Source organism: Biomphalaria glabrata, chromosome 1, assembly GCF_947242115.1.
Source record: "Biomphalaria glabrata chromosome 1, xgBioGlab47.1, whole genome shotgun sequence".
Lineage (NCBI taxonomy): Eukaryota > Metazoa > Mollusca > Gastropoda > Planorbidae > Biomphalaria > Biomphalaria glabrata.
The window spans coordinates 74,271,534-74,299,521 of record NC_074711.1 but is presented as its reverse complement, the minus strand read 5'-3'; the positions used below and the strand labels follow the sequence as shown (position 1 = coordinate 74,299,521).

At 38.0% G+C, this 27,988-nt stretch overlaps 1 protein-coding gene across 6 annotated transcripts in view; it reads right to left on the bottom strand.

Annotated features, from left to right (window-relative positions):
- Positions 1-27,988, bottom strand: part of LOC106057761 (nuclear hormone receptor HR96-like) — a 355,871-nt gene that overhangs the window by 130,839 nt on the left and 197,044 nt on the right. For all 6 annotated transcript variants that reach the window (XR_008775322.1, XM_056013976.1, XM_056013900.1 and 3 more), the window contains one exon: positions 21,259-21,308. Coding sequence is in view for 3 of the 6 variants with exons in the window: in XM_056013900.1 (XP_055869875.1) it covers positions 21,259-21,308 (50 nt within the window). In the remaining 3 variants the exon portion in view is untranslated. The remainder of the gene's footprint in view (positions 1-21,258; positions 21,309-27,988) is intronic.

Genomic DNA, 27,988 nt, shown 5'->3' with positions numbered 1-27,988 from the left:
CACTATGAAGGTTTAACTTTTATTTTATCGCACAATGTCCTTATGGCAGACGACAGTGTTGTCATGGGTCAAGGACAGTACCAAACACACGCGATTGTCAGGTTTTTCATTTCAGTTGGATAGACTCAGTGACCAGAAGTTCAGAATAATGTCTACAAATGTTGAACTTAGTTGTAATGGTTCATTGTTTGGAAGAAGTACCAGGCTAAATGGACATCTGGTGGAGGCAAATAATGACACAGCACAAAATGGAAGCATTAAAGTTTTGGCGTTTAAACGAGTGTTGCCTGTGCATCACTTGTGAAACAAAACGATTGTTCAGTTCTGCTGATAATGCTTACATAGAGAGCAACTAGACAAAACTGACAATCATACAGCAATAAAGGTTCAAATGAACTTTGACTTTCATTTACAATTTGTTTTTCTGTTGTTTTTTTCCAGATAAACTATCAAGATTATTGATGATACAATCGATCTCTAATTACACTATCTGGGCATCAGAATTAGAATTTTCTTTTAAATTCTCTTATCGATTACGACTACAGGAAATTAATTCCACTGTAATTAATAAATTAAACTTCGATTTCCTGATTATTTAACAGTGCATCGACACTGGTGCAAGTCTTAAATTGAAACGTACTGGGGAGGAACAGAATCTCAATCATCACGTTAACTATATATGATTGAGTACAATCATGACGCGATGACGCTGTATATAAGTGATATAAACATAATGCAATGGAACAGATAAATCATGACGCTGGTGAGGGGAGAGAAACCAGGTTACATTTAACTTGGTCTGGTCCAATATTTTTTTATTTACCGAGGTTTTTAAGCTCTGACATTTTAAACTGAGACTCAGCAAGAATTATTTATATCGGCTAATAAAGATATGAAATCATTGGCGATATTGGCCTTATACAATAAAAATTATATTATTATGATAATTCCGGATATATATTTTTGATTCAGATACCGTGTGTTTGGTACTATGCAATTTTTTTTATGTCTTAGTTTTATATTAATATATATGAATATGTTAATAATTTGAACTAAAGGTTATAAGAAAATAAATTTATATTAAATTCCTTTTTTTTTCGATCTATGAAATAGATGCGCGATAAATTTAATCAGTTACTGTAGTATCTTAATCGTCAATTATTGTACAGCCACGTTCTCGGTATAACACAGTTCTACTGTTGTACTGTTCCTTTTGACAACTAATTGGCATTGTTAGGAAATGTGCTCTCATCCTGTTCTCAACATCTCAAAAACAATTTGACAGGGTAATAGCTAGAATTCGAATCCTTTGCAGATCTCAATTCCCCAAGAGTCTGCGGATGACCAATGGAACTTTCTGGGAACAGAACCCACCCCTTCGAGTCAGAATCTCTGTCATTTCTAAATAAACACTTAAGGCGCATCTTCAGTAATTCCTGTAGAAAAACCAAAAGTAGAGAGTGATACACGGCGGAGGAGTGGGGGGAAGGGGAGACCGGAAGTTGTTGAGATGGTAACGAAACTTGATTATTGCTTTTATCACAATGGTCACTCGATAGAGAGCATGAGATGACCACCAATGGTATTATCACGCTTAAAAAGAACTACTTCTAAGGGACAAAATGGCCAATCCAAAGTATGGACAAGGGCGAGACTAATGGAAAGCCTTTCTATCGAACGGTATACAAGGGAGAGTATCCGTTTGATAGCAAACAGTTCGCCTTATAAACAAAAAAAGTGTGTTAAAGTATTATTTACTATAAAAACATTTGATGACTATTTAGTTTTATGTAAGTGTCTAATTATATATTGTTTTATGTAAGTGTCTAAATATATATTGTTTTATGTAAGTGTTTAATAATATATAAGTATCTACTATGTGGTGTGTAATTACATCTAGTTGTATGTAGTGTCTAATTATATCTATAACAAATACTGGACATCCGTGTTGCGAACAAAGTCTTTCCCTTTTTTTTAAGGTAATTAATGTGAAAATTAATTAACCAATCATTACTTATATAGAAGAGCAGCCAGTCATAGTGTTGTTTTATCTATATGCTTGAAATAAGATACACACATAGTCATAGTGTTGTTTCATCTATATGCTTGAAATAAGATACACACATAGTCATAGTGTTGTTTTATCTATATGCTTGAAATAAGATACACACATAGTCATAGTGTTGTTTTATCTATATGCTTGAAATAAGATACACAAATTGATACATTTAACTTCGACTGCAATTTTAAATAGCTTGATAACAACAGACAGGTGAGGTGCTGGATATGTGCTACAATAGGACACATTGACACATACAGTCTGATAACAACAGACAGGTGAGGTGCTGGATATGTGCTACAATAGGACACATTGACATATAAAGTCAATGTTAAGACGCGAGTGCTTACAGACGTACCATATAGCCCAAGAAGACTGTATGAAGTCCTAAGTGTATAAAATGCTGAAGACAACAGAAACATTTGCCAAGAAGAACAAAAAAGTTTGTATCCAAACAAAAAATTAAAAACAAAAATAGCTACAAGTAGGTGGCTCTTTATATAACACACAAAAGATCTAATCATTTAATTAAAAAAAAACAAATAATTCTCTAGAGTGATAATAACGTGTTTTTTTTTAAATCCTTAGTATTTCTAGTCAAGCCAAGACGGTGTCAAGTTTAATTTGGAGCCAAAATAGATTTCGTTCTTTATTTTATGGATTCATTTTTTTTTTGTTTTCTAACGAAGAAAATGGCAGTAATGTTGCCAAGTTGAAACACGAGACAGCGAACTTTTCAAACGACGGCAGAATTTTCGAGATGGTGAACTTCTTCGATGAGCGATTTGGCGTTCCCGATCATCCCCCCTCCCCGCAGCAATAACTCCCATGGATGTCTCCTAGGGGAGGCCAACACCAAATAACGACATGAACGGAGGCACCCCAAATAACAATAGCAATTTGTAAGAGGCTGATCTTTTTATTTTATTATTTTTTTGGGCTCTTTTTTTTTTTTTATTCATGACCAATAAAAAAAATCTGGGTTTTATCTCTCTGGTGCAGGATTTGTTGTTGTATGGCAAAATAGCAGCGTCACTGAAACTCTGCATAGCCAACATTTGATATCTAGGCTGCTCTTCAGGTAGTGAGTGGGATAGTTGCATTTATTAGCGCAACATGACATCTGGAACTATCTAAATATCTTTATAAATCACATAATTCTATCTTCGTTTAATCATATGTCTGTCTGTCTGTCTGTCTCTCTCTCTCTCTCTCTCTCTCTCTATATATATATATATATATATATATATATATATATATATATATATATATATATATATATAATATAAGTGAATGTCTTATTATGTGCATTTTACTGTGTACTATTTGATCATACATAAAATTAAGTGTTATTGCGTCAGATTTTTTTATTATGTACTTTTACACCAGATGAGTCCTTTATAGGTAATCCTTCCAATGTGTTATCATATGTATGTTATATCCGAATTGTGTGAAGTTACGTATTGACGCTAGACGTGTAATTGGGTGCTAGTGATGTATTTGCCAGACAAACTCTTGTAATGATTATAAATGTATCACAATGCTCTGACATATAGACACAGCGACCTTAACGTACACATAGATGAGTGAGAGAACTTGTTTCCAGCAGTAAGAAACATCTAGGAGACTTACTTAAGGATCTATCTTGGCCACCTACTAAGTAGATCAGTACTGACAGGTGAATGCAGACGCCGGCGACAAATATTTCCTTCCATTGTACCGGCGAGTACATTATTGGTGGAAGTCCACGGAGGTGATGGATGGAGAAAAGCGACAAGTGGGATTTCAATTGATCATCTCCCCCAATCAATGCCATTAACTGCTGAAATGCACACACACACAAACGCTCTCACACACACGCACACACACGAAATCACACAATCAAAATGTACCAGAGCCTGATTGCAGCACTTGATTGATTACTTAATACTGGATAATACCCAAAGAGGGGCAGAGGAGCGGACAGAGGAATGATGGGGTAGATTGAAAAGGGGTGGGGGGTTGGTGGGGGGACTAAAGTCTATAAGAGAAATAAAATAAGAAGTACATTTTTGATAACAACAAAACAATGTGCGGGTCATAAAGAGAATGAGAGAAATAGAAATGTAAACGATATTATTGTAGAAATCTATTTTTTCTTTATAAGTTGATACTTGTTGAGTAAAAAGTGCGGGCTAATGTAGACATCCATTTGAATCTTATAACGAAAGAGTTAGCCCTTTACCCAGATCATGCTCTCTTTTTTTCCAGATATCAAGGCTAATTCTTGTAAATTCTTGATGTTCATAATATAACCAGTTTTTCTAAGCAGGTTGATTACCATTGGCTGCCTTAGTCTGCATTATCTTTCAAGTAGCTTTCTCTACCTGGAAGAAGCAGACGATATGATGCTAGGTGTGAGGACGGATGAACTGTCTCTTCCTCTTAAACTTCTTCACGCCGTCAATCTATCCTCCAGGTGTTCTGTTTCATTGTTTTCTCAGAATGTTAACATGGAGAATCTCTTGGTACAAATGCTTTCAGGGCATTGATCTCCCGAGATCATCTAATTATGTAATCAAGAATCTCAAGTTCCAATCACAGATAGGGATGTCCGCCGAGTCTCGAGGTCCACAGTTAGCTATGTCCGCCGAGTCTCGAGGTCCACTGTTAGCTATGTCCGCCGAGTCTCGAGGTCCACTGTTAGCTATGTCCGCCGAGTCTCGAGGTCCACTGTTAGCTGAAGTTAAACTGATGGCTACACGTCATCCTAGCTTATCGCCGCCCAATGAACATGTTTACAATAAAGCGTCTTTCGCACGGACTGCTTGAAAACTGTACTGCATAAATCCAAAGATTAAACACTTTTTTTTTCTAAGTCCTAAATGCGCCAAGAGTCTTGTCCTAAATAAATCCCATTTTGTTAAGTAAGACCAAGTAACAAACTGCAGGATGGTAGCAATCATCCGTTCCAGACCCAACCCAAGTGGATATGAATGGCACGCCACTGCCACCCAGAGACGTCTTCAGGACGTCAGCACATGCAATGCACAACGACCACGTGACACATTTCGTCCAGATGTGTAAAAGAGCACGCCTTGGAAGGTGTGTGCCTGCGTGTCGGAGCTGGGGGGGGGGGAAGGACGGGCTAAGCGGGGCGCAAGGAATGGGGGACCGACATTACAAAAGGGCAACCGTGGCGCTGGGGGAACGGGCAAAGAATGTTAGCCATTGAGCCATTGTGAATACTCAAAAGGTGGTCAATATTTTCTTATAGTACGATGGAGCACGAAGAATCAAGGCCGTGAGTAGGACAAAGAAAAAGGTGAGTTGATCACTCGGTAGTACTCAGCTCTAGACGTGAGGTCAAATATAGAAGTTTCGTATAAAACTGAACAAAAACAAATTGAAAACGAAGAACATATTGGCTACAAAGCATTGATGCACACACAAATGCCACTTTCTCTCTTGGTAAACAACTCAAGTAAATCAAGATACAGCATTCCAGTCTCAGTCTTATGATGACTAGTGTGACTTTAGAGTTTCAAAGAAATAGTTAAAACAAAATATGACTATTTTTGAAAGAAAAAAAACAACTGGCTATTATCTACAAATAATCGATCTAGCTGTTACCAAACAGATCCCAAAGCACTAAATAGTAAAGACCACACTGTTCTAAACTCACAATATTACTCAAAATTAAAATAAAGTAAAGAAAAATAGACATACTAGAGCAATGCTGCTAGTAGGCCTATTGAGAGATGAACGAAATACAGTCCAAGACACACTAGTTCTCAATACAAACTCTATAGAAAAGATGATGATAGTGTATCACAGACGATTCTTAACGTTTTCTGACCTCCTAATGTCATTCTCAGCTATCTCAGTGTTCCAGGAAGTTTTCCAAATGTTTCTTTTTACTTTTTGAAATAGAGAGCTACTAGCCTTCACCTCAGATAATTCAAATATAATGAACAGTGGTCTAGACACCGCCTAGTCTTCAATGGAATGTCACAGAATGTCTTTTGATTACATAACGAAATACAGATAAGAAGAAGCAGCACTGTATAGTATGATCGTAGGTCATTTGACATTTGGATATAGATATATATAACTGACGAGGAAAAAAAAAAAAGAGTGAAAAAAGAAACAGTGGGGCGAGTCAGTCCTAAAGAATGTTTCTATTGGACTGTTACTTGTCAGAAAAAAAACAAAATATTTCATCCTTAATTAAGGGCTACCAGAATTCACGGGCAAAAAGTGTCTGGTGGCCATTATTGATGGATGGAAAAAAAAAGAGTACTTAGTGAAAGATTATCAATATATACCAAATTTTTCAAAACACACACATACATGTCTCTATGTGTGTGTGAGTGTGTGTGAGTTTTTTTTTCCTGCTCTGAGTTTCCTATAACAGAAATGTTTTGATGTTTAGAAGTGAACAGAACTTTGATAAGCTGATAAGAAAATAATATAGATCTAAGGATCATCTCTCCCTTAGTTGTTATCTCTCTCTCTCTCCCCTATCCTCCCCCCCCTCCCCCCATTTTTTAAAGAAAGTCTGAAACAACTCTCCCATGTTATGTCCTCAACGCTTTCTTCTCATGGGCGTATTTGAAGTCACATCTCCTCTCTCATTCTGCCAACTGTTTATTTGTTTAGATCCACACAGTACATGCAGGTCTTCCCGTTTCCAAGTGATTACACTCAGTGGGCGCTAGACGGAGGCGTTGAAAGGTTGTAGCATAAACTCAAATAGATCGATGGTCATTGGCAAGCGTCTCGCGATGTCTGTTGTTTGGTTCTATGGCATGTTCTGTTGGCGGCTTTTTGGGGTTCAGAGTTTCAGAACCTCCACGGCATCACGGCATGGATAATTCATAAATAGTATTACAGCGTTACATTTTTATACTCAACATTTGGAATTATTTAAGTAAAAGTTTCAATTCCTAATCCAAAATAATCTAAAAACAGAAGCGACCCCCAAAAAATTGCATAAACAGATGACAAACAAACAACTGAATATTTTCATGTTATGTCAAATTTATTTGATGAACATTCTCCAAGTTTTTACGCCTCTCTTTCGCCGTGCAAATCTAAGCGCACTAGGGATGGGGGAAGAGAGGTCGAGAGCTAGAGTTAAGACCCCATCGGGATTCGAACCCAAAATTGCCTCAATAAATTTAATATTTAATAATAATAAGGCTTGTCTTCGAGATTAATGAGGAATGCAGTATTTCCTGTGGCTACGCAGGCCCAGCTGTGACCTATATATTTCGCCACTTCCAGGGCAAGCGTAGCCATTGTCAGCCGGTGGTCGATTAAAATTTTCTTTTCGCAGTCTGCGTCTGTCCTCGCAGCGGAATATATATATATATATAATTTACAAACATATCTTTTATTGAAGTGATTTTTAACAAGTTTAAGAGTAAAGAAAGGCCTGAAACTTTAAATCCGTATCAAAAAATCACAATCCTAAACAATTACTTAAATAATTAGTTTATATACAGACTATACCTACAAAAATGCGATGTTTGAATAAAGACGAAAATAGCATTAATTACCAGAGGAGGAAAGATATTTAAAAAAAAAAGAATCCCCTCTGAGCGATCTTTCTGTCATTGTCTAGCTTCTCTTTTTTTTCAATGCCCTCTGGTCTAATCGGTCAGTAATGGTCACTGGATTTGAATGTACCCAGATGCTATAAAGCCACTTCAATTCCAGCCCATATACGTTGACCGGGGGGGGGGGGGTGTACTGTAAGATATAGAATTGAAACTCGGCACCTGCTCTCCAGTTGGGAATCTCGTCATCAGCACGTGATGCGACAGGCTTTAGAGGCAGGTGAAATGGAAGTGAATATTTTAATAGGATTTCTGAGTTTTATTTCACAATGTTTCTAGGGGACCCACACGTCTTACACTGTGACATCTCCTTTCATTTGGCAGTTCTAGGTCTCTCTAATAGTTGCTTTACTTGGACTTTCATTTTTTTTTTCTACTGATATTTGTTTTTTTTAATTACTTTTTTTTTCTCTCTTTATCTCACCTATTCCATTTCTCTCTCTCTCTCTCTTTATCTCACCTATTCCATTTCTCTCTCTCTTTATCTCACCTATTCCATTTCTCTCTCTCTCTCTTTATCTCACCTATTCCATTTCTCTCTCTCTCTCTCTCTTTATCTCACCTATTCCATTTCTCTCTCTCTCTCTCTCTTTATCTCACCTATTCCATTTCTCTCTCTCTGTTCACTCTTTCTTCTCTCTAAATCGCTCTTCATATTTAAGCTACATGCGTGCAAATTAATAGGTTCTTTCTCCCAACTCTTTTTCTCTTTCCTCGGCTCTTTCTCTTTCCCTCAGCTCTCTTTCTCTCTTCTCTTTCTCTCAACTCTTTCTCTTTCCCTCAGCTCTCTTTCTCTCTTCTCTTTCTCTCAACTCTTTCTTTTTCCCTCAACTCTTTCTCTTTCCCTCAACTCTTTTTCTTTTCTCTTTCCTTCTGCTCTCTTTTTCTCTTTTCTCTTTCCCTCTGCTCTCTTTTTCTCTTCTCTTTCTGTCAACTCTTTCTCTTTCCCTCAACTCTCTTTTTCTTTTCTCTTTCCCTCTGCTCTCTTTTTCTCTTTTCTCTTTCCCTCTGTTCTCTTTTTCTCTTTTCTCTTTCCCTCTGCTCTCTTTTTCTCTTCTCTTTCAACTCACTCTCTTTCCTCGGCTCTTTCTCTTTCCCTCTGCTCTCTTTCTCTTTTCTATTTCCCTCAGCTCTCTTTTTCTCTTTCTCTCAACTCTTTCTCTTTCCCTCAACCCCAGCTCTCTCTTTTCTTAATATCACACTATCCTCTCTTTCCTACTTTCTCTCTTTTGAGCTTCAAGCATGCACATTTAGTAGTATATCTTTTTTTGTAATGATTGTACATGTACAACTATGTTTGTGTACTGCTTATAAAACATTGTTATAACCACCATGGCTCAGAAATGTGACCTGCTTCTAATCATGATTACACGTTATATAGTAAATAAAATGTTTAATTACATTATCTGACTTCTATATTTAAATTAAAAATAATCGATGAACTAACTTTCCGTTTAAAAAACAAACATGGTATCCCACCAGACCAAAACAAAAAATAAAGCAAAGAAATATTAAAACTAAAAGAACAAAATAATGTGGAATGGACGCTCGTATCAACATTAAGACTATCATAGAAAAATCAATAGGTTACTATATTAATCAGAGAGTTATAAGGACTTACAAATGACTAGTAAATATACTCGCAAGAGTTGGGAGATGTATTCCGTGAATAGCATTTAAACCTTCACCCAAGGGAGAAAACCTGAAGTAGTTTTAGCTTCAGCAATATTATAATGAGTTATCTCCTGCTAAGGCGTCACGGGGGAGTTTTGATTGAAAAACTGCTGTAAATTAAAATGTAATGATCATAAAAAATTAATGAAGCGAGAATTAATGATCATCTATAATTTAAAATGGCGGCCTACCAAAGGAATCACATTCAAGCTTTAAACGTTTTAATCTGGAGACAAGCTAAAAAATGAAATAACTTGGTTTGGATATTTTCACATAGACCATCAGTAGCCCTCACATAAGGAGAGATACCAGAGTCCAATGAAAAGTATACAAACAGTATATAAAGCTATGTCTTGTCGGAAATAAAAACGTTTCATACATACTGCTGGTTGGACAAACATCCTTGACCTTTCATTAACATGTGTACAACTAGAACTTAATGAAATGTGCTACAGTCAGACTGTGTTACTATTTGACTTGACAGACAATTACAGCTCTAGAAGCTTGTAGACTTAATCATTGACAGACAATTACAGCTCTAGAAGCTTGTAGACTTAATCATTGACAGACAATTACAGCTCTAGAAGCTTGTAGACTTAATCATTGACAGATAATTACAGCTCTAGAAGCTTGTAGACTTAATCATTGACAGACAATTACAGCTCTAGAAGCTTGTAGACTTAATCATCGCTGGATGACGACAGAGTTATTGACTCACTAGTGCGAGGAAATGAACAAGAAAATATAACACCTAATACAATTCCCCTGGACAATGTTGGCTACTCCAAATGTATGCGTCCATGATGTGTGACCTATACGCCTATGACCTGTGACAACAAGGAATTTGAATCAATTGCTCGCATTAAAATTTCTATGAAAAAAAACAACCAGAAATCTAAACGAACAAAAAGAAATTGACAAAAGGCAGAAACCTATTCGTGTCGGCGGGCGGCTGCATATATTCTTAAGTGTTGTAGTTTGCCTACTTTTGCTCTACAAAATTCAAAAAGCTAATGTATACATCTAAATTCTAATGATGGGCTTATAGACCTAGACTTAGAAGACGGTGTTTAAATTAAACATATATTTATTGATTGAACACTTTAATCATGTATACATGCGGAAATCCCCGCTGACGTGTTCAGAATATAAATCTGTTTAGTTCCAGACTAAATTTAATTTAAATAAATTAATATATTTCAAAAAATCATAACAATCTAACCATTTCCGCGTGGCCGATTAGCTATTAGCTAGTAATTCATTTCCAAAAGATATGGATTACATAAACTGTAACATTTCTAGGAAAATATTAAGAGCCGTTTTAGACATCCATGTCCACCAAAATGCCAGGTATTGCCGAAATAACCTTTTCTTTTTTTGGGGTTTTACTGCAGACAGCTTGTAAAGGTGCATACCTAGAATGATCTGAGACATATCGGACAATGAGATTGTGTTTGTGTGTAAATCACTAACGCAACTACACACATTGGTTAGAACCAAGAAGTTGTCTCAAGTACTAAACTGTATGGTCGGAGCTTTTCAACGCACACTTTTCTCTATCACTCAGCACCAACACACACATGCATTGAGTGATTCTCTGTCACTCAGCAGCACCAACACACACATGCATTGAGTGATTCTCTGTCACTCAGCACCAACACACACATGCATTGAGTGATTCTCTGTCACTCAGCACCAACACACACATGCATTGAGTGATTCTCTGTCACTCAGCAGCACCAACACATACATGCATTGGGTGATTCTCTGTCACTCAGCACCAACACACACATGCATTGGGTGATTCTCTGTCACTCAGCACCAACACACACATGCATTGAGTGATTCTCTGTCACCAAGGACGCTGACTAGTCCGGAAGTTCCAATAAAACCAAGAATCGTTTAGAATATTTCTTTTTAAAAGAAACATGCATAAAAGGAATGGACGGGTGAGGAACATAACATCTTGAAATGATTTCACATTTAATTTTTAATATTCGTTGATTTCTCACATTTTTTGTCTTTCTTTCTCTTTACCTCCCCAACCTTATTCTTTCTCTATCCTCCGCTCTTCTTCTTTATCTTTTTTTATCTTCGAGTCCATAGGAAATGAGAAATGTGCTCATCTTCGAGTCCATAGGAAATGAGAAATGTGCTCATCTTCGAGTCCATAGGAAATGAGAAATGTGCTCATCTTCGACCACAAAGTATAATGTACTACATGTGTTTGATTGCCTTAATATTTATTTCATGTTTTGTAGAAATATTAACTCAAAACGTAAGTCACGACAGCACGGTTATATCACAAGATCCACAGGCCCACACCAATCGGAGGCCCTAAACGGCTGCCTAGTTTGCCTATGTCAAAGGCCGGCCCTGCCCCGAGACAACGGAGACGACAGTTCATAAAGCAGACCACACGACCAAGCCGCCAGCGAGTTGACACAAAGTAAGCTATGCACATGGTTGTTACGAAAGACTTGTTGAGCTGTGGTTGTTACGAAAGACTTGTTGAGCTGTGGTTGTACACTGCATGAAATGCTGGCAGGTTTCTTAAGTAATAACGACAACCACGCAAACACACACATACACCTGCGCACAAACACACACACACGTGCGCGGCCACACCCACACGCAAGCGCGTAACTGCCATGGATTACACATAGACATCTACTCCAACAAACTGGTTGTCATATTATGCAAGCTTCAGATCAAGACCAAAACTGTCATGTCCTCGAGATTTCAAGCCAGAAACACTTTGGATTAACCGCATTGCCTTGCTCTCCGCAATCTCTCTCCCACGCACTTTGTTGAAGATTACCGTGTACGGCGGAAAACTCTATTTTGGTGCATCCGGTGCAAAGAGTAGTGGCGATTTTCACGATAACTTCCCGATAAACTAAAGTCAAGGACTTTAAATTGAAGTTTCAAATTGCCAACTAAATTACACGTTACAAAGGGCGATGCATACAGTATATCATGAAGTTTTTTAAAAGTATAGCTTATCAACCCTAACCCCTACACCGGATACACCAAACAGCTTGTTATTTATACTTCTTCCACCATATACGAACATCTCCAATAAGAAATGTTGAGAATCCTTGTAGGCCTATTTTAAAAGGTTAGCAAAATTGTGTGTGTGCTCTTTGAAGTACTGTAAACTCGAGCTCTTAAAGATGTATCGCTTATAGCGCAAACTAATTGTATTGTAAAGTCGTCAGCAGAGATCTTTCATTGTGGCGTCCGTGGTTTATTTTAATATCTCTCCTACTCTTCTTCCTCTTTTCATCGGCTTCCTTTTTCTAAATAGATTTCCTCATATCGCCTCACATTTCTCAGTTTTGCTTTCTCTTTTTTTATTTTTTTACTGCATAATATTGTATAAAGAACAGGTTCTAAAAAAATCAAAATGTCGGGGAAAGAAAAGTTGAGTGTGATTCACTTCTTATGTAAATTACCAAGGGTCTGAATATTTCTCAGATATAAGCGGCACAGTTTTTCAATTAAATTGACATTTCGTAGCTTTCAAAAGAAAGAATCGGAGTAGGTCCAGTGGAAATAGGGAAGGACTTATGGAGGACAAATCCTGGGCAGTGTTGGAACACCAGCTCCGTAGCTATGATTAAAACATAAGCCAAAAGATAAGGAGATTTGAAATGAGTAGTCCAACCTTGTCTACCCCACCGATGTAGTGGGTAGGTCAAAGAAGGGAAACAAATCTCATTTTGGCTTCTAAAACCTTTAAAAAAAAACAACAACTAAAAAAACTGTAATCTAAAGAGGAAAAACTTTCATTAAAAATGTTGACTTCTGGGATATTTTCAAACACAAGAGAATCTACGTGGTCGACTTGCAATAGTCGAAAATACAATTTGGTCTTAACTCAATTTATAAGTCCTGAGTCTCACACACCGACGCTTCCCATTACAAGTCGTCCACTAAAGCCAGGGACCGTATTTCTTCAGGCTAATTAACTTTCTATTTTAATCATTAATACAAGCCAAATTAGGGTACGTTCATTGCCCCTTTTTTTTTTCTGTTTTAACCACATATAGTGATCTGTTTTTCTCGTGGGGGTGCGAGCCATGGGAAAAAAATGGGACCCCCCAAAAAAATGTCAAGAGAGATTGAATTTGGTGGACTTGTAATTTGCTACACCGGCCAAATGTGTCCAGGCTGGAGACTTAAGTAGAACGAGTGTCGCGAGACAGGAAGATCAGAGAGAGCCGGGAGAGCAGGGGGAGCCGGGAAAGAGGAAGGGGAGGACCGCCGGCAACTAATGAGTCTTGATTAGGTGAGCAAATTTCGCTCTCAAGGGGAGACAGCTCCCCTCAGAAGGGGAAAAAGAGAGAGAGCAGCGCTCATCAATCAGCTAATGGCGGGCTTTAAACAGTCCAGAAACACATGCAGACCATCGCGAGAGTAGGACGAGCTTTGGAATCTAGCAGACGAAACCAATGGCACGGTCTCCTCGGGCACGCATATTTATGGACATTCATTGAAATCAAGACCAAAAATTCGACTGAAAACTCCGAGGACAGTGCAGTGCGAGACTTAGTCCAATAGTGAGACAAGAGACTCACACGATGCTGCAGGATAGGAGGCATTAAAGGGAAATAATTACATTAGTTCTAATCTTATGTCCTGTTTTATTTCTATTTCATTGAGTGATAGATTTAACAGAAAAAATAATTTTAATAATATTAACAACTATGATCAAGTTACCTAATGATATTAATAATACAAAAGAGTTTAAATTGTCTGGCAATGATTATATTGCATAGATATAGATCAACTAGTGCTGCGTTACTTACTTCCAATGTAATATATATTATGAACTAGTGTACATGTCTAATTGTGTACTACCATAAATACAAAAACAGTTGTTGATGATGATGACATCTCGTCAGGGGCGGACTGAGTGTCAAAATCGGCCAGGACCTTTTTATGAAATGCGGCCCCCAAATCACATACCATATGAGGGGTATCGAATTATACATGTCCTCAAAATCATTATGCTAAGTTTGATAATGTGACGAAACTGGGTTTACGTAACATAGGTCCCTTCATGATTTTTAAAATCTATTTGGTACAACTAAATGACACTTAAAATAGGATCCTTTAAAAGGTGGAATAAAATGCTACCATATAGGCCCATATTAACATAACCATGTACTTGATATTCACATACAAGGCTCGTTAAGATCCCCGAACCATTCAACCGTGTCCAGACGGATTACTCGCATAAAGTCTTTATCAACCTCCATCGTCACGAAATGTTCTGCCTCTTTTCCTGATGTTTCCCCCCAGCCCATTTGTACGTATCCTTAATATGCAGTGACCTTGTTCGTTCGTACAACAATATAATTACAAGATACACCCTTGTCAATAAACTTAACATCCTTATATCTGTCGCTTCACTCCTAGCCACGTTTGTCTCGGCATATGGATTTAAATGTACAAATACAACTCTCCATCCTCATTTACTTTGTCCGCCCACCTCACAAGGTCATCTGCTGCTTTCTTAATAACTTGTAGATCCTGTTCAAGTATCTACAGCTTTGAGTTGGCTACACACTCACAATGCTATATGCTCTCAGCGCATCACGCTCATTTATTTAAAGGTAATCTAATATCCTTGTGGCAAAACAAATACTGTCAAGATTGTTTCATATTTTAGCAAAATCTCTGTGTAAATCAGTTGAAGTCTACATTTTCTTTGTTTTGACATTAGTGTTTCTTCGTTGGGTAACGTGACTGGATCTCCAGGAATAAATGACGTTATGTTTGTCTCATTCATAGTCGCTGTCAGCATGAGATTTAACAAAGGAGTGAAGCCCACAAGAAGCACTGCATACGGATGTAGCCTAATACATTATTTCGAAAAATGCGTTAGAGTAGTAGCTTGAATAGACCGTAGAGTCACGACGCTCTGAGTGCTCCTTTTAGAAAAGAATATTATAAAATCTTTTTACAAATTAATACAAGTCTTAGAGGCATCCATGCGGGTACGGGGCATTTGCCCTAATGCCCATATCGCCAGTCCGCCCCCTGCATCTCGTGTTGCTAAAAAGAGTAAACATTGTTTAAATCGCATCAACGATTTTACAGCCAATGGGGAGTGTGGGTTTGACATCGCAAAACGAACCGGAAATCTTTGGCTTCTTCAATAGCGCCGACTTCTTTCCTATTTTTCCCCCTTCTTATCAAAACTTTGGCGACCCATCCTAATGTGTACCCCTCCCATGCACCGACTTTGATTATTAAGGCAACCCTACCAGCGGTGGATGAAAAGGTCATTGCACCTGCAATCAGTTCAAGGTGTAAAATGCTTAAAAAGCACCATGAAGAAAATGTACACACAATAAAAGTGAAAGATTGACGTGCTATCCAAAGAATGACAGCCATGGACGGCAAGTTCAAGGTTAAAACGTTTGCAGATTCTATAGAACCTACGGGCTCTGTTGATCAAACCTGGCCTTGTCCGATAAAGATTTCAATGTTATTGCGATAGATGGTTTGAGCAAAGTCAATATCAGCCTAAATTATATCTACACGCTAAAATGGTATATCATGGTACACACTTCCAAGTCCTAACCCTTCACATTAAAATACACATCAATCAACATTATCCATATCGATTTGTGCGAAAATACCTTGACCACGTGACTATGTGAGAATTCCTCGACCACGTGACTGTGTGAGAATTCCTCGACCACGTGACTGTGTGAGAATACCTCGACCATGTGACTGTTTAAGAATACTTCGACCATGTGACTGTTTAAGAATACCTCGACCATGTGACTGTTTAAGAATACCTCGACCATGTGACTGTTCAAGAATACTTCGACCATGTGACTGTTTAAGAATACCTCGACCATGTGACTGTTCAAGAATACTTCGACCATGTGACTGTTTAAGAATACCTCGACCATGTGACTGTTTAAGAATACCTCGACCACGTGACTGTGTGAGAATACCTCGACCACGTGACTGTTTCAGAATACTTCGACCATGTGACTGTTCAAGAATACTTCGACCATGTGACTGTTCAAGAATACCTCGACCATGTGACTGTTCAAGAATACCTCGAACATTACCTTGCAATTTATACTGACCGAACGATTTTTAATTCATCAGATGAGACAATCTGAACGGTGTTCAAGCAGTCAAGGGGAGACTACTCTGACTCAGCTCCTGTCAGTCCAATATAACCAACAACAACAAATCTCCAATAAACATTTATGCAAACTGGACCCCCGCAGAAAGTCACGTGTTTTGTGTCTAACCCCGCCCCTCCCTGGACTCATTTTTTCCCCTCAATTTCTCCCTTCCCCTCTTCTTATTTTTAAGTGATATGTTTAATGTCCAGACGAGAAGTGATCCCCACAAAAACCTTCACATCAGCCGTAATGTTCATGGACAGTCAGTTTGTGTAACTGTTGCAGCATAAACAGTCTTAATAAAAGATTTAGTATTCCATAACAAACAACTCCAAGATACTTTTGTTGTCGTAGAGAGAAATTACCTTGACCTCTTCCTGGATGGGAAAGTTGTTTTTTTTTCTCCTCTATTAAACGAAGAGCTCTTAAGATTGCAATAAGGAGGGATGTGTCATTGGTTTCGGCATTTTGTTTCCATAGTTCAAGGACGTTCTACTCGTGTTTGTGTTATCAAATGAACGATATTTTCAAATACATCTACCTCGCGATACCACAAATACAGCTAACGTCGCGATACTACAAATACAGCTAACGTCGCGATACTAAAAATACAACTAACCTCGCGATACTATAAATACAGCTAACGTCGCGATACTATAAATACAGCTAACGTCGCGATACTATAAATACAGCTAACGTCGCGATACTATAAATACAGCTAACGTCGCGATACTATAAATACAGCTAACGTCGCGATACTATAAATACAACTACCCTCGCGATACCATAAATACAGCTAACGTCGGAATACTACAAATACAACTAACCTCGCGATACTACAAATACAACTACCCTCGCGATACTATAAATACAGCTAACGTCGCGATACTATAAATACAGCTAACGTCGCGATACTATAAATACAGCTAACGTCGCGATACTATAAATACAGCTAACGTCGCGATACTACAAATACAGCTAACGTCGCGATACTACAAATACAACTAACCTCGCGATACTACAAATACAGCTAACCTCGCGATACTACAAATACAACTAACCTCGCGATACTACAAATACAGCTAACGTCGCGATACTACAAATACAGCTAACGTCGCGATACTACAAATACAACTAACCTCGCGATACTACAAATACAGCTAACCTCGCGATACTACAAATACAACTAACCTCGCGATACTACAAATACAACTAACCTCGCGATACTACAAATACAACTAACCTCGCGATACTACAAATACAGCTAACCTCGCGATACTACAAATACAGCTAACCTCGCGATACTACAAATACAACTAACCTCGCGATACTACAAATACAACTAACCTCGCGATACTACAAATACAACTAACCTCGCGATACTACAAATACAGCTAACCTCGCGATACTACAAATACAACTAACCTCGCGATACTACAAATACAACTAACCTCGCGATACTACAAATACAGCTAACCTCGCGATACTACAAATACAACTAACCTCGCGATACTACAAATACAACTAACCTCGCGATACTACAAATACAGCTAACCTCGCGATACTACAAATACAACTAACCTCGCGATACTACAAATACAACTAACCTCGCGATACTACAAATACAACTACCCTCGCGATACTACAAATACAACTAACCTCGCGATACTACAAATACAACTACCCTCGCGATACCATAAATACAAATTACGTTAAATACAACTGACTTCGCGATACTTTGTTTTTTTTACAAATACAACTGACTTCGCGATACTTTGTTTTTTTTACAAATACAACTGACTTCGCGATACTTTGTTTTTTTTACAAATACAACTGACTTCGCGATACTTTGTTTTTTTTACAAATACAACTGACTTCGCGATACTTTGTTTTTTTTACAAATACAACTGACTTCGCGATACTTTGTTTTTTTTACAAATACAACTGACTTCGCGATACTTTGTTTTTTTTACAAATACAACTGACTTCGCGATACTTTGTTTTTTTTACAAATACAACTGACTTCGCGATACTTTGTTTTTTTTACAAATACAACTGACTTCGCGATACTTTGTTTTTTTTACAAATACAACTGACTTCGCGATACTTTGTTTTTTTTACAAATACAACTGACTTCGCGATACTTTGTTTTTTTTACAAATACAACTGACGTAGCAGATACGGAATCGATAGAAAGATAATGAATTGATGGCAAGTCATAATTAAGAATCATAACTAAGAATCTTTGATATTATCATATCGATCATATCGATTTGTTACTACAGAGGTCAACAGGTTCCAATACTACACAATTGTATGTAGACCTGAATTCAAAACACACTTTAAGGTTGTTGTTGTTGTTGTTTAGTCCCAGTTCTTTCTAATCCGATTTTTTAAAATCCCTAGGACTTAAAGAGGAACAAGAGAAATAGAAAGTCCAAAAGTTTCTTCTTTGAACTTTTTGTCTTATTAATTACAGACTTTCCTTTAAAAGAAAGACTCAGACATGTAGAAACACGATTAGGTTTTGTTAAAGTTCATAACTTGTATACAGTGACTTTGTTGTCTGGTTCCGGAACTATCCACCGATGATACCTGACGAGGCAATGTTTACACTGATGGAATCCAATGTTGTTTATTTATCATGTGTATGTGAGAGAATTCTGTTGCGCATATGTTTATGCGTTCGAGCTTGGACCATATATGTCGTAATAGAATCTTTAAAACAATCCAGGGTTCGAACCCTGGACAACTGAAACAAGACCATAGTCTAGAATGCTTACCACACGGTATTCATGTTTAGGGAGTAGCGGATATGTTGAACTTCCAAAAAATAAAATATTATTTTGACCTACAGAAAGTTACACAATTCGAAGAATGTGCGGTGGTCTAAATGGAGGTCATTAATTAATTAATGCCAACGTAGAGAGGGAGGGAGTGCAGATTGGAGGAAGTGACCTCGCTTGAGAAGTGACACGCGTGACGTCATGTCCAGAAAGTGGACCAGGCACGAGGAATGTGGCGGCTCAACAATGCCACGTCAAGATTCAATCGATAGTTCATGCACAAACATTGATGAGTTTCGTGTATCTATTGACGTCTGCTGATGGCGAAGTAAGACCGATACAAGTACTGGGGTACACGTGGGCGTGGCTTCAAGGAGGAGGGAATCACAACGCCTTACGCCTCGACAGAAGTACTTACTTGTGTCACGAGTGTTTTATCTCCCTTTAACAACATTGACCATTCAATTCAAAACGTATTTTTTCGTTTGTTTTCAAGCACTATTTCTCGTTTCGCGGATTGGCACAGACCCAACACCACACATAAACATTGGTTGATTGTTGCGCGAATCCTCCTCACTTTAATCCAAATTCCAGCGCAAGTCACATGTCATCCCTATATGTTTACATGAATAATACAGAGCTTTTATCCGCTCTGGCAGTCGTTTACAAGTTTCGTAAGGTATCTTTTAGATAGTGATGTCCAGTGATGTACAATCTGAGGTCTGCGGAACACATTCGGCTCAAGACGTGGTACTATCCGGCCTAGTGATGTGATGCTATTAGGTCCCTGGAAACTTCTGCCCAGGGTGCTTGATTATTTCAATGGATTTTATGTTGTTCTTTTTTTTTTGTTTGTTTTTGAAGTGTTTGTCAGAAATGTGTAAATCCTGGCCACATATCAAAGTTTGGCCCGCCGAGTGGATTTCGTACATCTCCCTCTGTTGGTCTTTTCTTTTCGACCTGTTTCATTTCTTGGATAGATTTGTCAGGTCGAGAGTTTAAAAGGCATTTCTACTCGCCCCAGTACAAGGCACACGTTGTTTGATGGTTTTTGGCTATAAAACTGGGGGAGGGGATCGGAGATAGCGATGTCAACCACTTGGCAACCACTGCTCTAGTCGAAGTTCCGCTCCGTCATGATGACGTGATGACTTACGACTATGTCGCTGAGGTCAGCCCCTGTCAATAGCCGGAAACTGTCCATTTACCTACTTACAACAACAACAACAACAACAAAAAAAAAAACGAAAGCAAACAAACAACACCGCACGGTTCTATTTTTAGCTCTGAAAGTGCGCGCGTTTCGTCAACCGGGTGTGAGCTGGCGCACGTGTCAACGCGAGAACAATTAGCATGACCTACATTCGATGGGGGAAATTCCCCCCGAGCGCATTGCGTCACGACATGCGAAAGTGCAGGAATGACCTGTTCGCGTAACTAGATCTACCTTACACATGTGTCGTGCAATGGGAACCAAACACACACGGACACACAGTCGCAGCTGAATGATTTAATGTGTTGTCATTTGTTTATACACAGAGGAGGGGGGCGGGGGTCTTTGATAGGGAGGGCTAAAGAAATAAACGAAATAAAAGAATGCATGGGGGGGGGGTATGGAGGGGGAAGATGAGGTGGCTAGACATTTTATTACTGTGGGCCATTTTTATTTTATACTAGATCCAGATTATGTATGTTTTTTTTTTTGTTGTTGTTTCCAGTCGTTACCAATTGCAATAGAGGCCAACAGTTAATAATGTCCCCTGAAAGTTTCTGAATATTTAGATCTAGAAAGTAAGTCCGTAGACATTTCTGATGCAAGTGTACCTCTACTTGTGAACTGAACATTTAGACTAGATTGAGGCTCTATGTCTGTTTCAAAAGTTGTTGTTTTTCTAGTAATAATCAGTTCTCTACGTGACTAAGTGGACCAACTCGTGTCCACGATGTATAAAGAACCAACAATGTCTACTTACAGTCCCACCGATCTTGTCCAGTTCTTGGTCAAGTAAATCCAAGTCAAATTCTGAAGAAGAAAGAAAAAAACAAAATGAAGAATGTAAAAAGGGAAAAACAAGGGAAAGAACTTAACAAATTTCACTGGTTCATGCAAAGCGAGAGGGGAGATAACAGGTAAGTCTTGTGAGCCCACTAATTGCAGCAGACCATTATCGTGACACTGTTCCCGCCACCCTTGACGACAGACACGGTACTTCTAATTCCAGTAATTACATTAATGATTGGTTAATGTTTTTTGCCTTTTTTTTTTTTTGGAGACACCAATTGGTTTTTAAAGACTAAATCTATGATGCCCTAGTGGGACCTTAGGATGGACTGCACATTTCCATCACGATAGATCTAGCGAAAATTTGTAAAGTAGATAGACCAGTAGTAGCTCTAATCAGTAGAAGGGGTAGGAGTCATGGTGGCTGAGTGATAAACCGATTGGCTTCTGAAACGAGAGGCGTCGGATTAGAGTCTCGGCGAAAACTTAAAGACTTTGAATTTTGGTATCTTTGGGGATCCCCTGAGCCCATCAACTCTAATGGGTACCAGGCATTAGTTAGGAAAAGTAAAGGCAGTTGGTCGTTGTGCTGGCCACATGACACACTTGTTAACGTCGGCCATAGAAACAGATGACCAAAAGTGGTACTTAACTTATAATCAGTAAGTTAAGTCCTCAACTCTGAAATGGCTATCGAATACAGTACAGTACTCTCATACTGATTTTACAAAACACACCCAAAGGCCAAAGTTAGTTGTATTTTAAATTATATTTTGACTTAAAGTCTCAACAAATGGACCAAAATCTGACGATATTTTGCGCGATGTAAATCCCCAATCCCTAAGGATTTCAGATTTAAAAAAAGACTTTAGATATGCACCGTTTAGATGAGAACAGTAAACCAAACAATCACCTTTTGTTTCCTGACCACCATTAAGCACATTGTTGCTAAAAGAAAGGCGCTATTAGGTTGTAAATATATAACACATTTTAGCACAAAGTAAGGTGCTTATTGAACTGATATTTCCTCTCTGTAAACTCACTCCAATGGACTCATGAAATATTCGTTTCCTATGTCCAGAGAATTGAATTAATTACAGAAAACTTTAACATTGGTGTTTACAGCAAGTCTAGGACCAATAGTTTGGAAAACACAGACGTTTCTACAATTACCAAACACAATTCTTCAGTTACACTACACAATCCTCTAGAAATAATGTACAACTTTCTAAAGTTAATATACATAACAAACAAAACTAAAGTTTATAACACAGTTACAAATATATAAATAGAAAATATAAAGTAGATCTAGAATTTAAAAAATAATTTATAAAGCTTAAGAAAAAACAACGAAGGTGACACAAATACAAACACAATTGTATCGGTTAGAACGAAGTACAATGATCGGCTGGAGAGTTGAATTTGTCAACCTGAGTTAAACGTAACTTCTGGGGCAAACGACGGGACTATTTAAGGAAGGGGAGTTAACTAGAAAAAAACAACAACCAATGTTATGGCGCAACTATAAAATACGTTTTAAGAATAATGTGTGTGTGTGTGTGTGTGAGTAGGTGATAGCAGACGAAAGTGGATTACTTAGAAATACCAAGAGTCCACTCGAGTGGTACTTGGACGAAAAGGTTGAGAAACATCGATGTACTAGATATATATATATATATATATATATATATCCCTTTGTCCATACTCGGAGAACAGACTTCAAAGAAGAGAAAGAGAAGAGAAAGAGAAAAGAGAGAGAGAAAGAGAAAAGAGAGAGAGAAAGGGGGGGGAGAAGAAAGAAAGACATCAGAAGTAAGTAAAGTGCCCAAAGACAAAGAGATGAACAGAGCGCGCTAAGGACCGTGAGTGGATCCGCCTCTACGTGAGTTCTAACACGTGCGCGACACACACAGAACGTGAGTTGGATGAGCAGTGTGTCCTAACCTGAACTTGATATGGCGTGTAGGAGGACAGAGCACAGGTTGTGTACAGACCTTGTGTACACGTGTACAGCAGAGACAAGCAGACGCACCTATCATGTGTACACAACTGAAACAGATGAGAATCCCTGCTAATGTATCCAGTGAGATGTGAGAGTCAAATGAAGCTCCTTCGTAAGTCCTGAAGTGAGTTACAAACAAGCCACAAAATCAATCAATAAATTTAGTCCTTATTTTTGTTGTTTGTTGTTTTTGTTTGATATTTTGTTTTTGTTTGTGTCACAGATGCCATTATAGAATTATTTGTACATTTCACATTTAAAAGAAATATAAACCCTTGACTGAGCCTCAGGAATTACCCCACAAATCTAGACCCTTGACAGCACCTCAGGTTTTACCCAAGACGTGATTATGATGTTGCAAATCTATTGGTTGATTTGAAATTAAACAAAGAGATTTTTTTAAAGAGTTAGCGCCAGAGAATTGGCGAGAGTAGAGAGAACGCCAGTCGATAAAATATTTTCATAGTAGTCAGTCGGTCTTCTAAGAGCTCTGTTTTAAAAGCCTTTGTGATATTTTGTGTTGATTGATCTGTAATTTGTACATAAGCTGTACTTAAGTTTTATATTTAAATAAAGTTCCAGAGTTTTGTTTTAACAAAGAATCTTTTATTGTGATTCTAGATCGTCATTTATTCAACTATTTTTAATTCAAGTAAAATCCCCGGCATCACAACACATTGTGACATCTTGTGTGTGTGTGTTGTGACAGTTTGATATTTTGTTTTTGTTTGATATCTCAGGACAGGGGTGGAGAACTCGTGTGGATACTTAAGGTCTTGACCTATGTCACTACGTCACGCTGGTCTTAATCAGGCCACCTGGGCGCCACCCCATTCCCATCGACCTAAACTGTTGCCTAGCGACTAGAGTACAATTAGTGTCAGAGATAATGAGCGATGCGCCAGTTCAAAAATGACACGTTTGAGCCTGGGACTTGCAACCACTTCATTTGAGATACAGAAGTACTCTCACATACATACATACAAGTACTCTAAAACAAATACGTAAAAGTACTCTCAAACACAAATACAACTACGACAATAACAACAAAGTTGAGCACTTTCCCCTTGCGTCACGTGGTCCGTCCCAACGGTAGCAGACGTAAAGATGTCATAATTTTGTTTTTTTATCTTTGTTTCCCTCCAAGAAATATCAAAAGAATTACAAGGAATGTTAAAAATGTGAAACTTTATCTTCAAGAAAACAATTAGAACTTTGTTGACCACTTGTTATTGCTACTAAACCATAGCAGCGTGTATTTGGCTGCTCACACGAAGGATGCTGATACGAAATGAAACAATATCCAAGTGTGTCATGGCCAAGTGTGTATTGATCAAGTGTGTCGTGTGTGTATTGATCAAGTGTGTCGTATGTGTATTGATCAAGTGTGTCGTGTGTGTATTGATCAAGTGTGTCGTGTGTATTGATCAAGTGTGTCGTGTGTGTATTGATCAAGTGTGTCGTGTGAGTATTGATTAAGTGTGTCGTGTGTGTATTGATCAAGTGTGTCGTGTGTGTATTGATCAAGTGTGTCGTGTGTGTATTGATCAAGTGTGTCGTGTGTGTATTGATCAAGTGTGTCGTGTGTGTATTTGCTGACTCTTTTTGTTTTTTTTTACTTTAACAGAACAAAAGTTAGAAATCTCAATTAGAAATTGTATCAGATTGTAAAGTTTTCAAATTAATCTTGAAGTTATTTAGTGCAACTGAAATATTCATGCAAATTTTCTATTCCATCATTACCTTCAGGAAAGGGGGGGGGAGTAAAAGAGCTTTGGGGATAATGGGTTACATATTAAGAATTTTAGTCAATATCATTTAAGAATAATAATTTATATTTTTCTACCCTCGAGATCTACTATTTTCTGTTTGTATGAAAAATGTAAGAATAATAATCAGCTACTAAAGAAAAACAAACAAACGTGTGTGTGTGTGAGCGGAAGTACTTTTAGCCTCAAGGTCTTGGACATTTGTGTCACGAGAAACCAAAGAATGCTGTTGACAACAATAGACTTGATGACAGAGACCCAAAGTACAGCTGAAACAATACTGAAGGACTTAGAAGGACAAGAGGTCATCAGCCTCGACATTTAAGCCATGCACTGGTGCCCGGGCCATTCACTGGTTCTCAGGTCCTATTCTGGTGCCAGGATCTTACATTGATGCAAGAGTTCTACACTTGTGTCCGGGTCCTACATTGATGCATGGGTCCTACACTTGTGCACGAGTCCTACACTTGTGCCCGAGTCCTACATTGATGCACGAGTCCTATACTTGTGTCCGGGTCCTACATTGATGCACGAGTCCTACACTTGTGTCCGAGTCCTACACTTGTGTCCGGGTCCTACATTGGTGCCCGGGTAAGACGTGACTAAATATGAGGCGAAACAAAAAGTGAATATCCGTAGATCTAATGATTTTATTTTTTACCATAGGGGTATAATGACAAAATACATCACAATCACTGCCATATATTTCAATACTGCAGGAACAAGCTACCTTCTCTATAGAAAACAAAATTAGTTTGTTACCACTAATTTCTTAACTATTAGGTAAATTTTTTTATTGATTCAAGTATTGTCATCGACTATGAATAATGATGCTAACTTTAAACTTAATCCGACAAAGTGGAAGAAGAAACTTGTACAAAATGTAAGAAGGAACCTAGCTCCACAGATACAGTGACATCTCTCAATAAGTAGCATTTATTTTCTTTTTTACGATACCAAAAAATAATTACCAATAATTAATTTATTTTTATTTTTTCATCGATACCTTTTTTTTTGGTACAAAAAAATGTTTAAATATTCAACTTGATTCCAGGCAGACACTGTGAGTAGATATGCGCTGTATTACACGTTAGAGTGTTAACACAGGTAAAAGGGACAGTAACAAAGTGTGCAGTATCTGATTCTATACCATACAATTAATCAGGTTCAGATTACGTCACCACTTCATACAATACGACTACCAGACTACGAATACGACTACCAGACTACGAATACGACTACCAGCCCTTTCCAAGTTTCCGCCGAGTCTGAAAATGGCAGCTTTCTGAAATCGATACCTAAATCTATGCTTAATTTTTGTTTAGAACCTAATTTAGAATTGGAAGCAATCGATAACTGATTTCTGAGATCCAACTTTTGAAAGAAATGTCGGTAGAAAAAAAAAAGTAATCAATTAACAAGGTTTAGAGCGCGAGCTCGCCACAATCAGTTCCGCTAGAGCGGGCGACTCAAGACGACATTACCTGTTTTGGTTTGAGGAAAGGGGAGGGGAGGAGGGCTTGAAGGGAAAGTGTCGCAATGGAATCGTGTCGGACAAGACATACAGCTAATATACCTGTCAGATATATCCTCCGCGTCATACCTCCCCCCCCCCTCTCTATAAAGTCAAATACACATACGCACACACACCGGCACATAAATCTAGTTTTTATAAGTTCGCTAAGGTAAAGAACCAGAAGATAAGAAAAACATCACACTAGCCTATATAAATACAAAGACAGTAAGGTAGTCTATATAAACACAAAAACATCACACTAGCCTATATAAATACAAAGACAGTAAGGTAGTCTATATAAATTCAAAAACAACACACTAGCCTATATAAATACAAAAACAGTGAGGTAGTCTATAAAAATATAAAAACATCACACTAGCCTATATAAATACAAAGACAGTAAGATTGCCTAAATAAATACAAAAACATCACACTAGCCTATATAAATACAAAGACAGTAAGATTGCCTGTATAAATATAAAAACATCACACTAGCCTATATACATACAAAGACAGTAAGATTGCCTATTTCAATACAAAAACATAACGATAGTCTATATAAATACAAAAACATTAAGGTAGTCTCTATCAACAGAGTCCGGCGTGAAATCTACGGATTAAAAGAGACCAGTAGTAGAAGAAAGTAAGAATTGATAAGAGAGAAAGTAAAGGAAGACAGAATAAAGCAATTAGAAATGTACCAGAGCTCAGAAGAGAGAGTGACTGAGAAAAGGAGAGATAAGTAATAGAGTGTGTGAGAAAGAGCGAAAGAGGGTGAAAAAGAAGTAAAAGAGACAGACAGTGAGAGAAGTAAAATAGAATGAGAGAGAGAATGAGAGAAAGAGAGAGAATGAGAGACAGAGAGAATGAGAGACAGAGAGAGAATGAGAGGCAGTAAGAGAAGAGACAGAGAGAGAATGGGAGACAGAGAGTGAATGGGAGAAAGAGAGACAATGAGAGACAGAGAGACAATGAGAGACAGAGAGAAAATGAGAGACAGAGAGACAATGAGAGACAGAGAGACAATGAGAGACAGAGAGACAATGAGAGACAGAGAGAAAATGAGAGACAGAGAGACAATGAGAGACAGAGAGAGAATAAGAGACAGAGAGAGAATGGGAGACAGAGAGTGAATGGGAGACAGAGAGACAATGAGAGACAGAGAGACAATGAGAGACAGAGAGAAAATGAGAGAAGTAAAAGAGCGAGAGACAGACAAAGAGAGAGAGGGAGAGAAAGAAAGAGACAAGAAGAGTTACACAAAATAACAAAAGACAGTGGTACTTAATCCTATTCATTCATCCACTTGCTGTATTGATCAATAACCAATAGAAGACTATCTGGTACAACAGAGATTTCCACAGGCGTGCGTTCTGTCACCCTCGAGTGGACACAGCTTTTTTTTTTTTTAAAT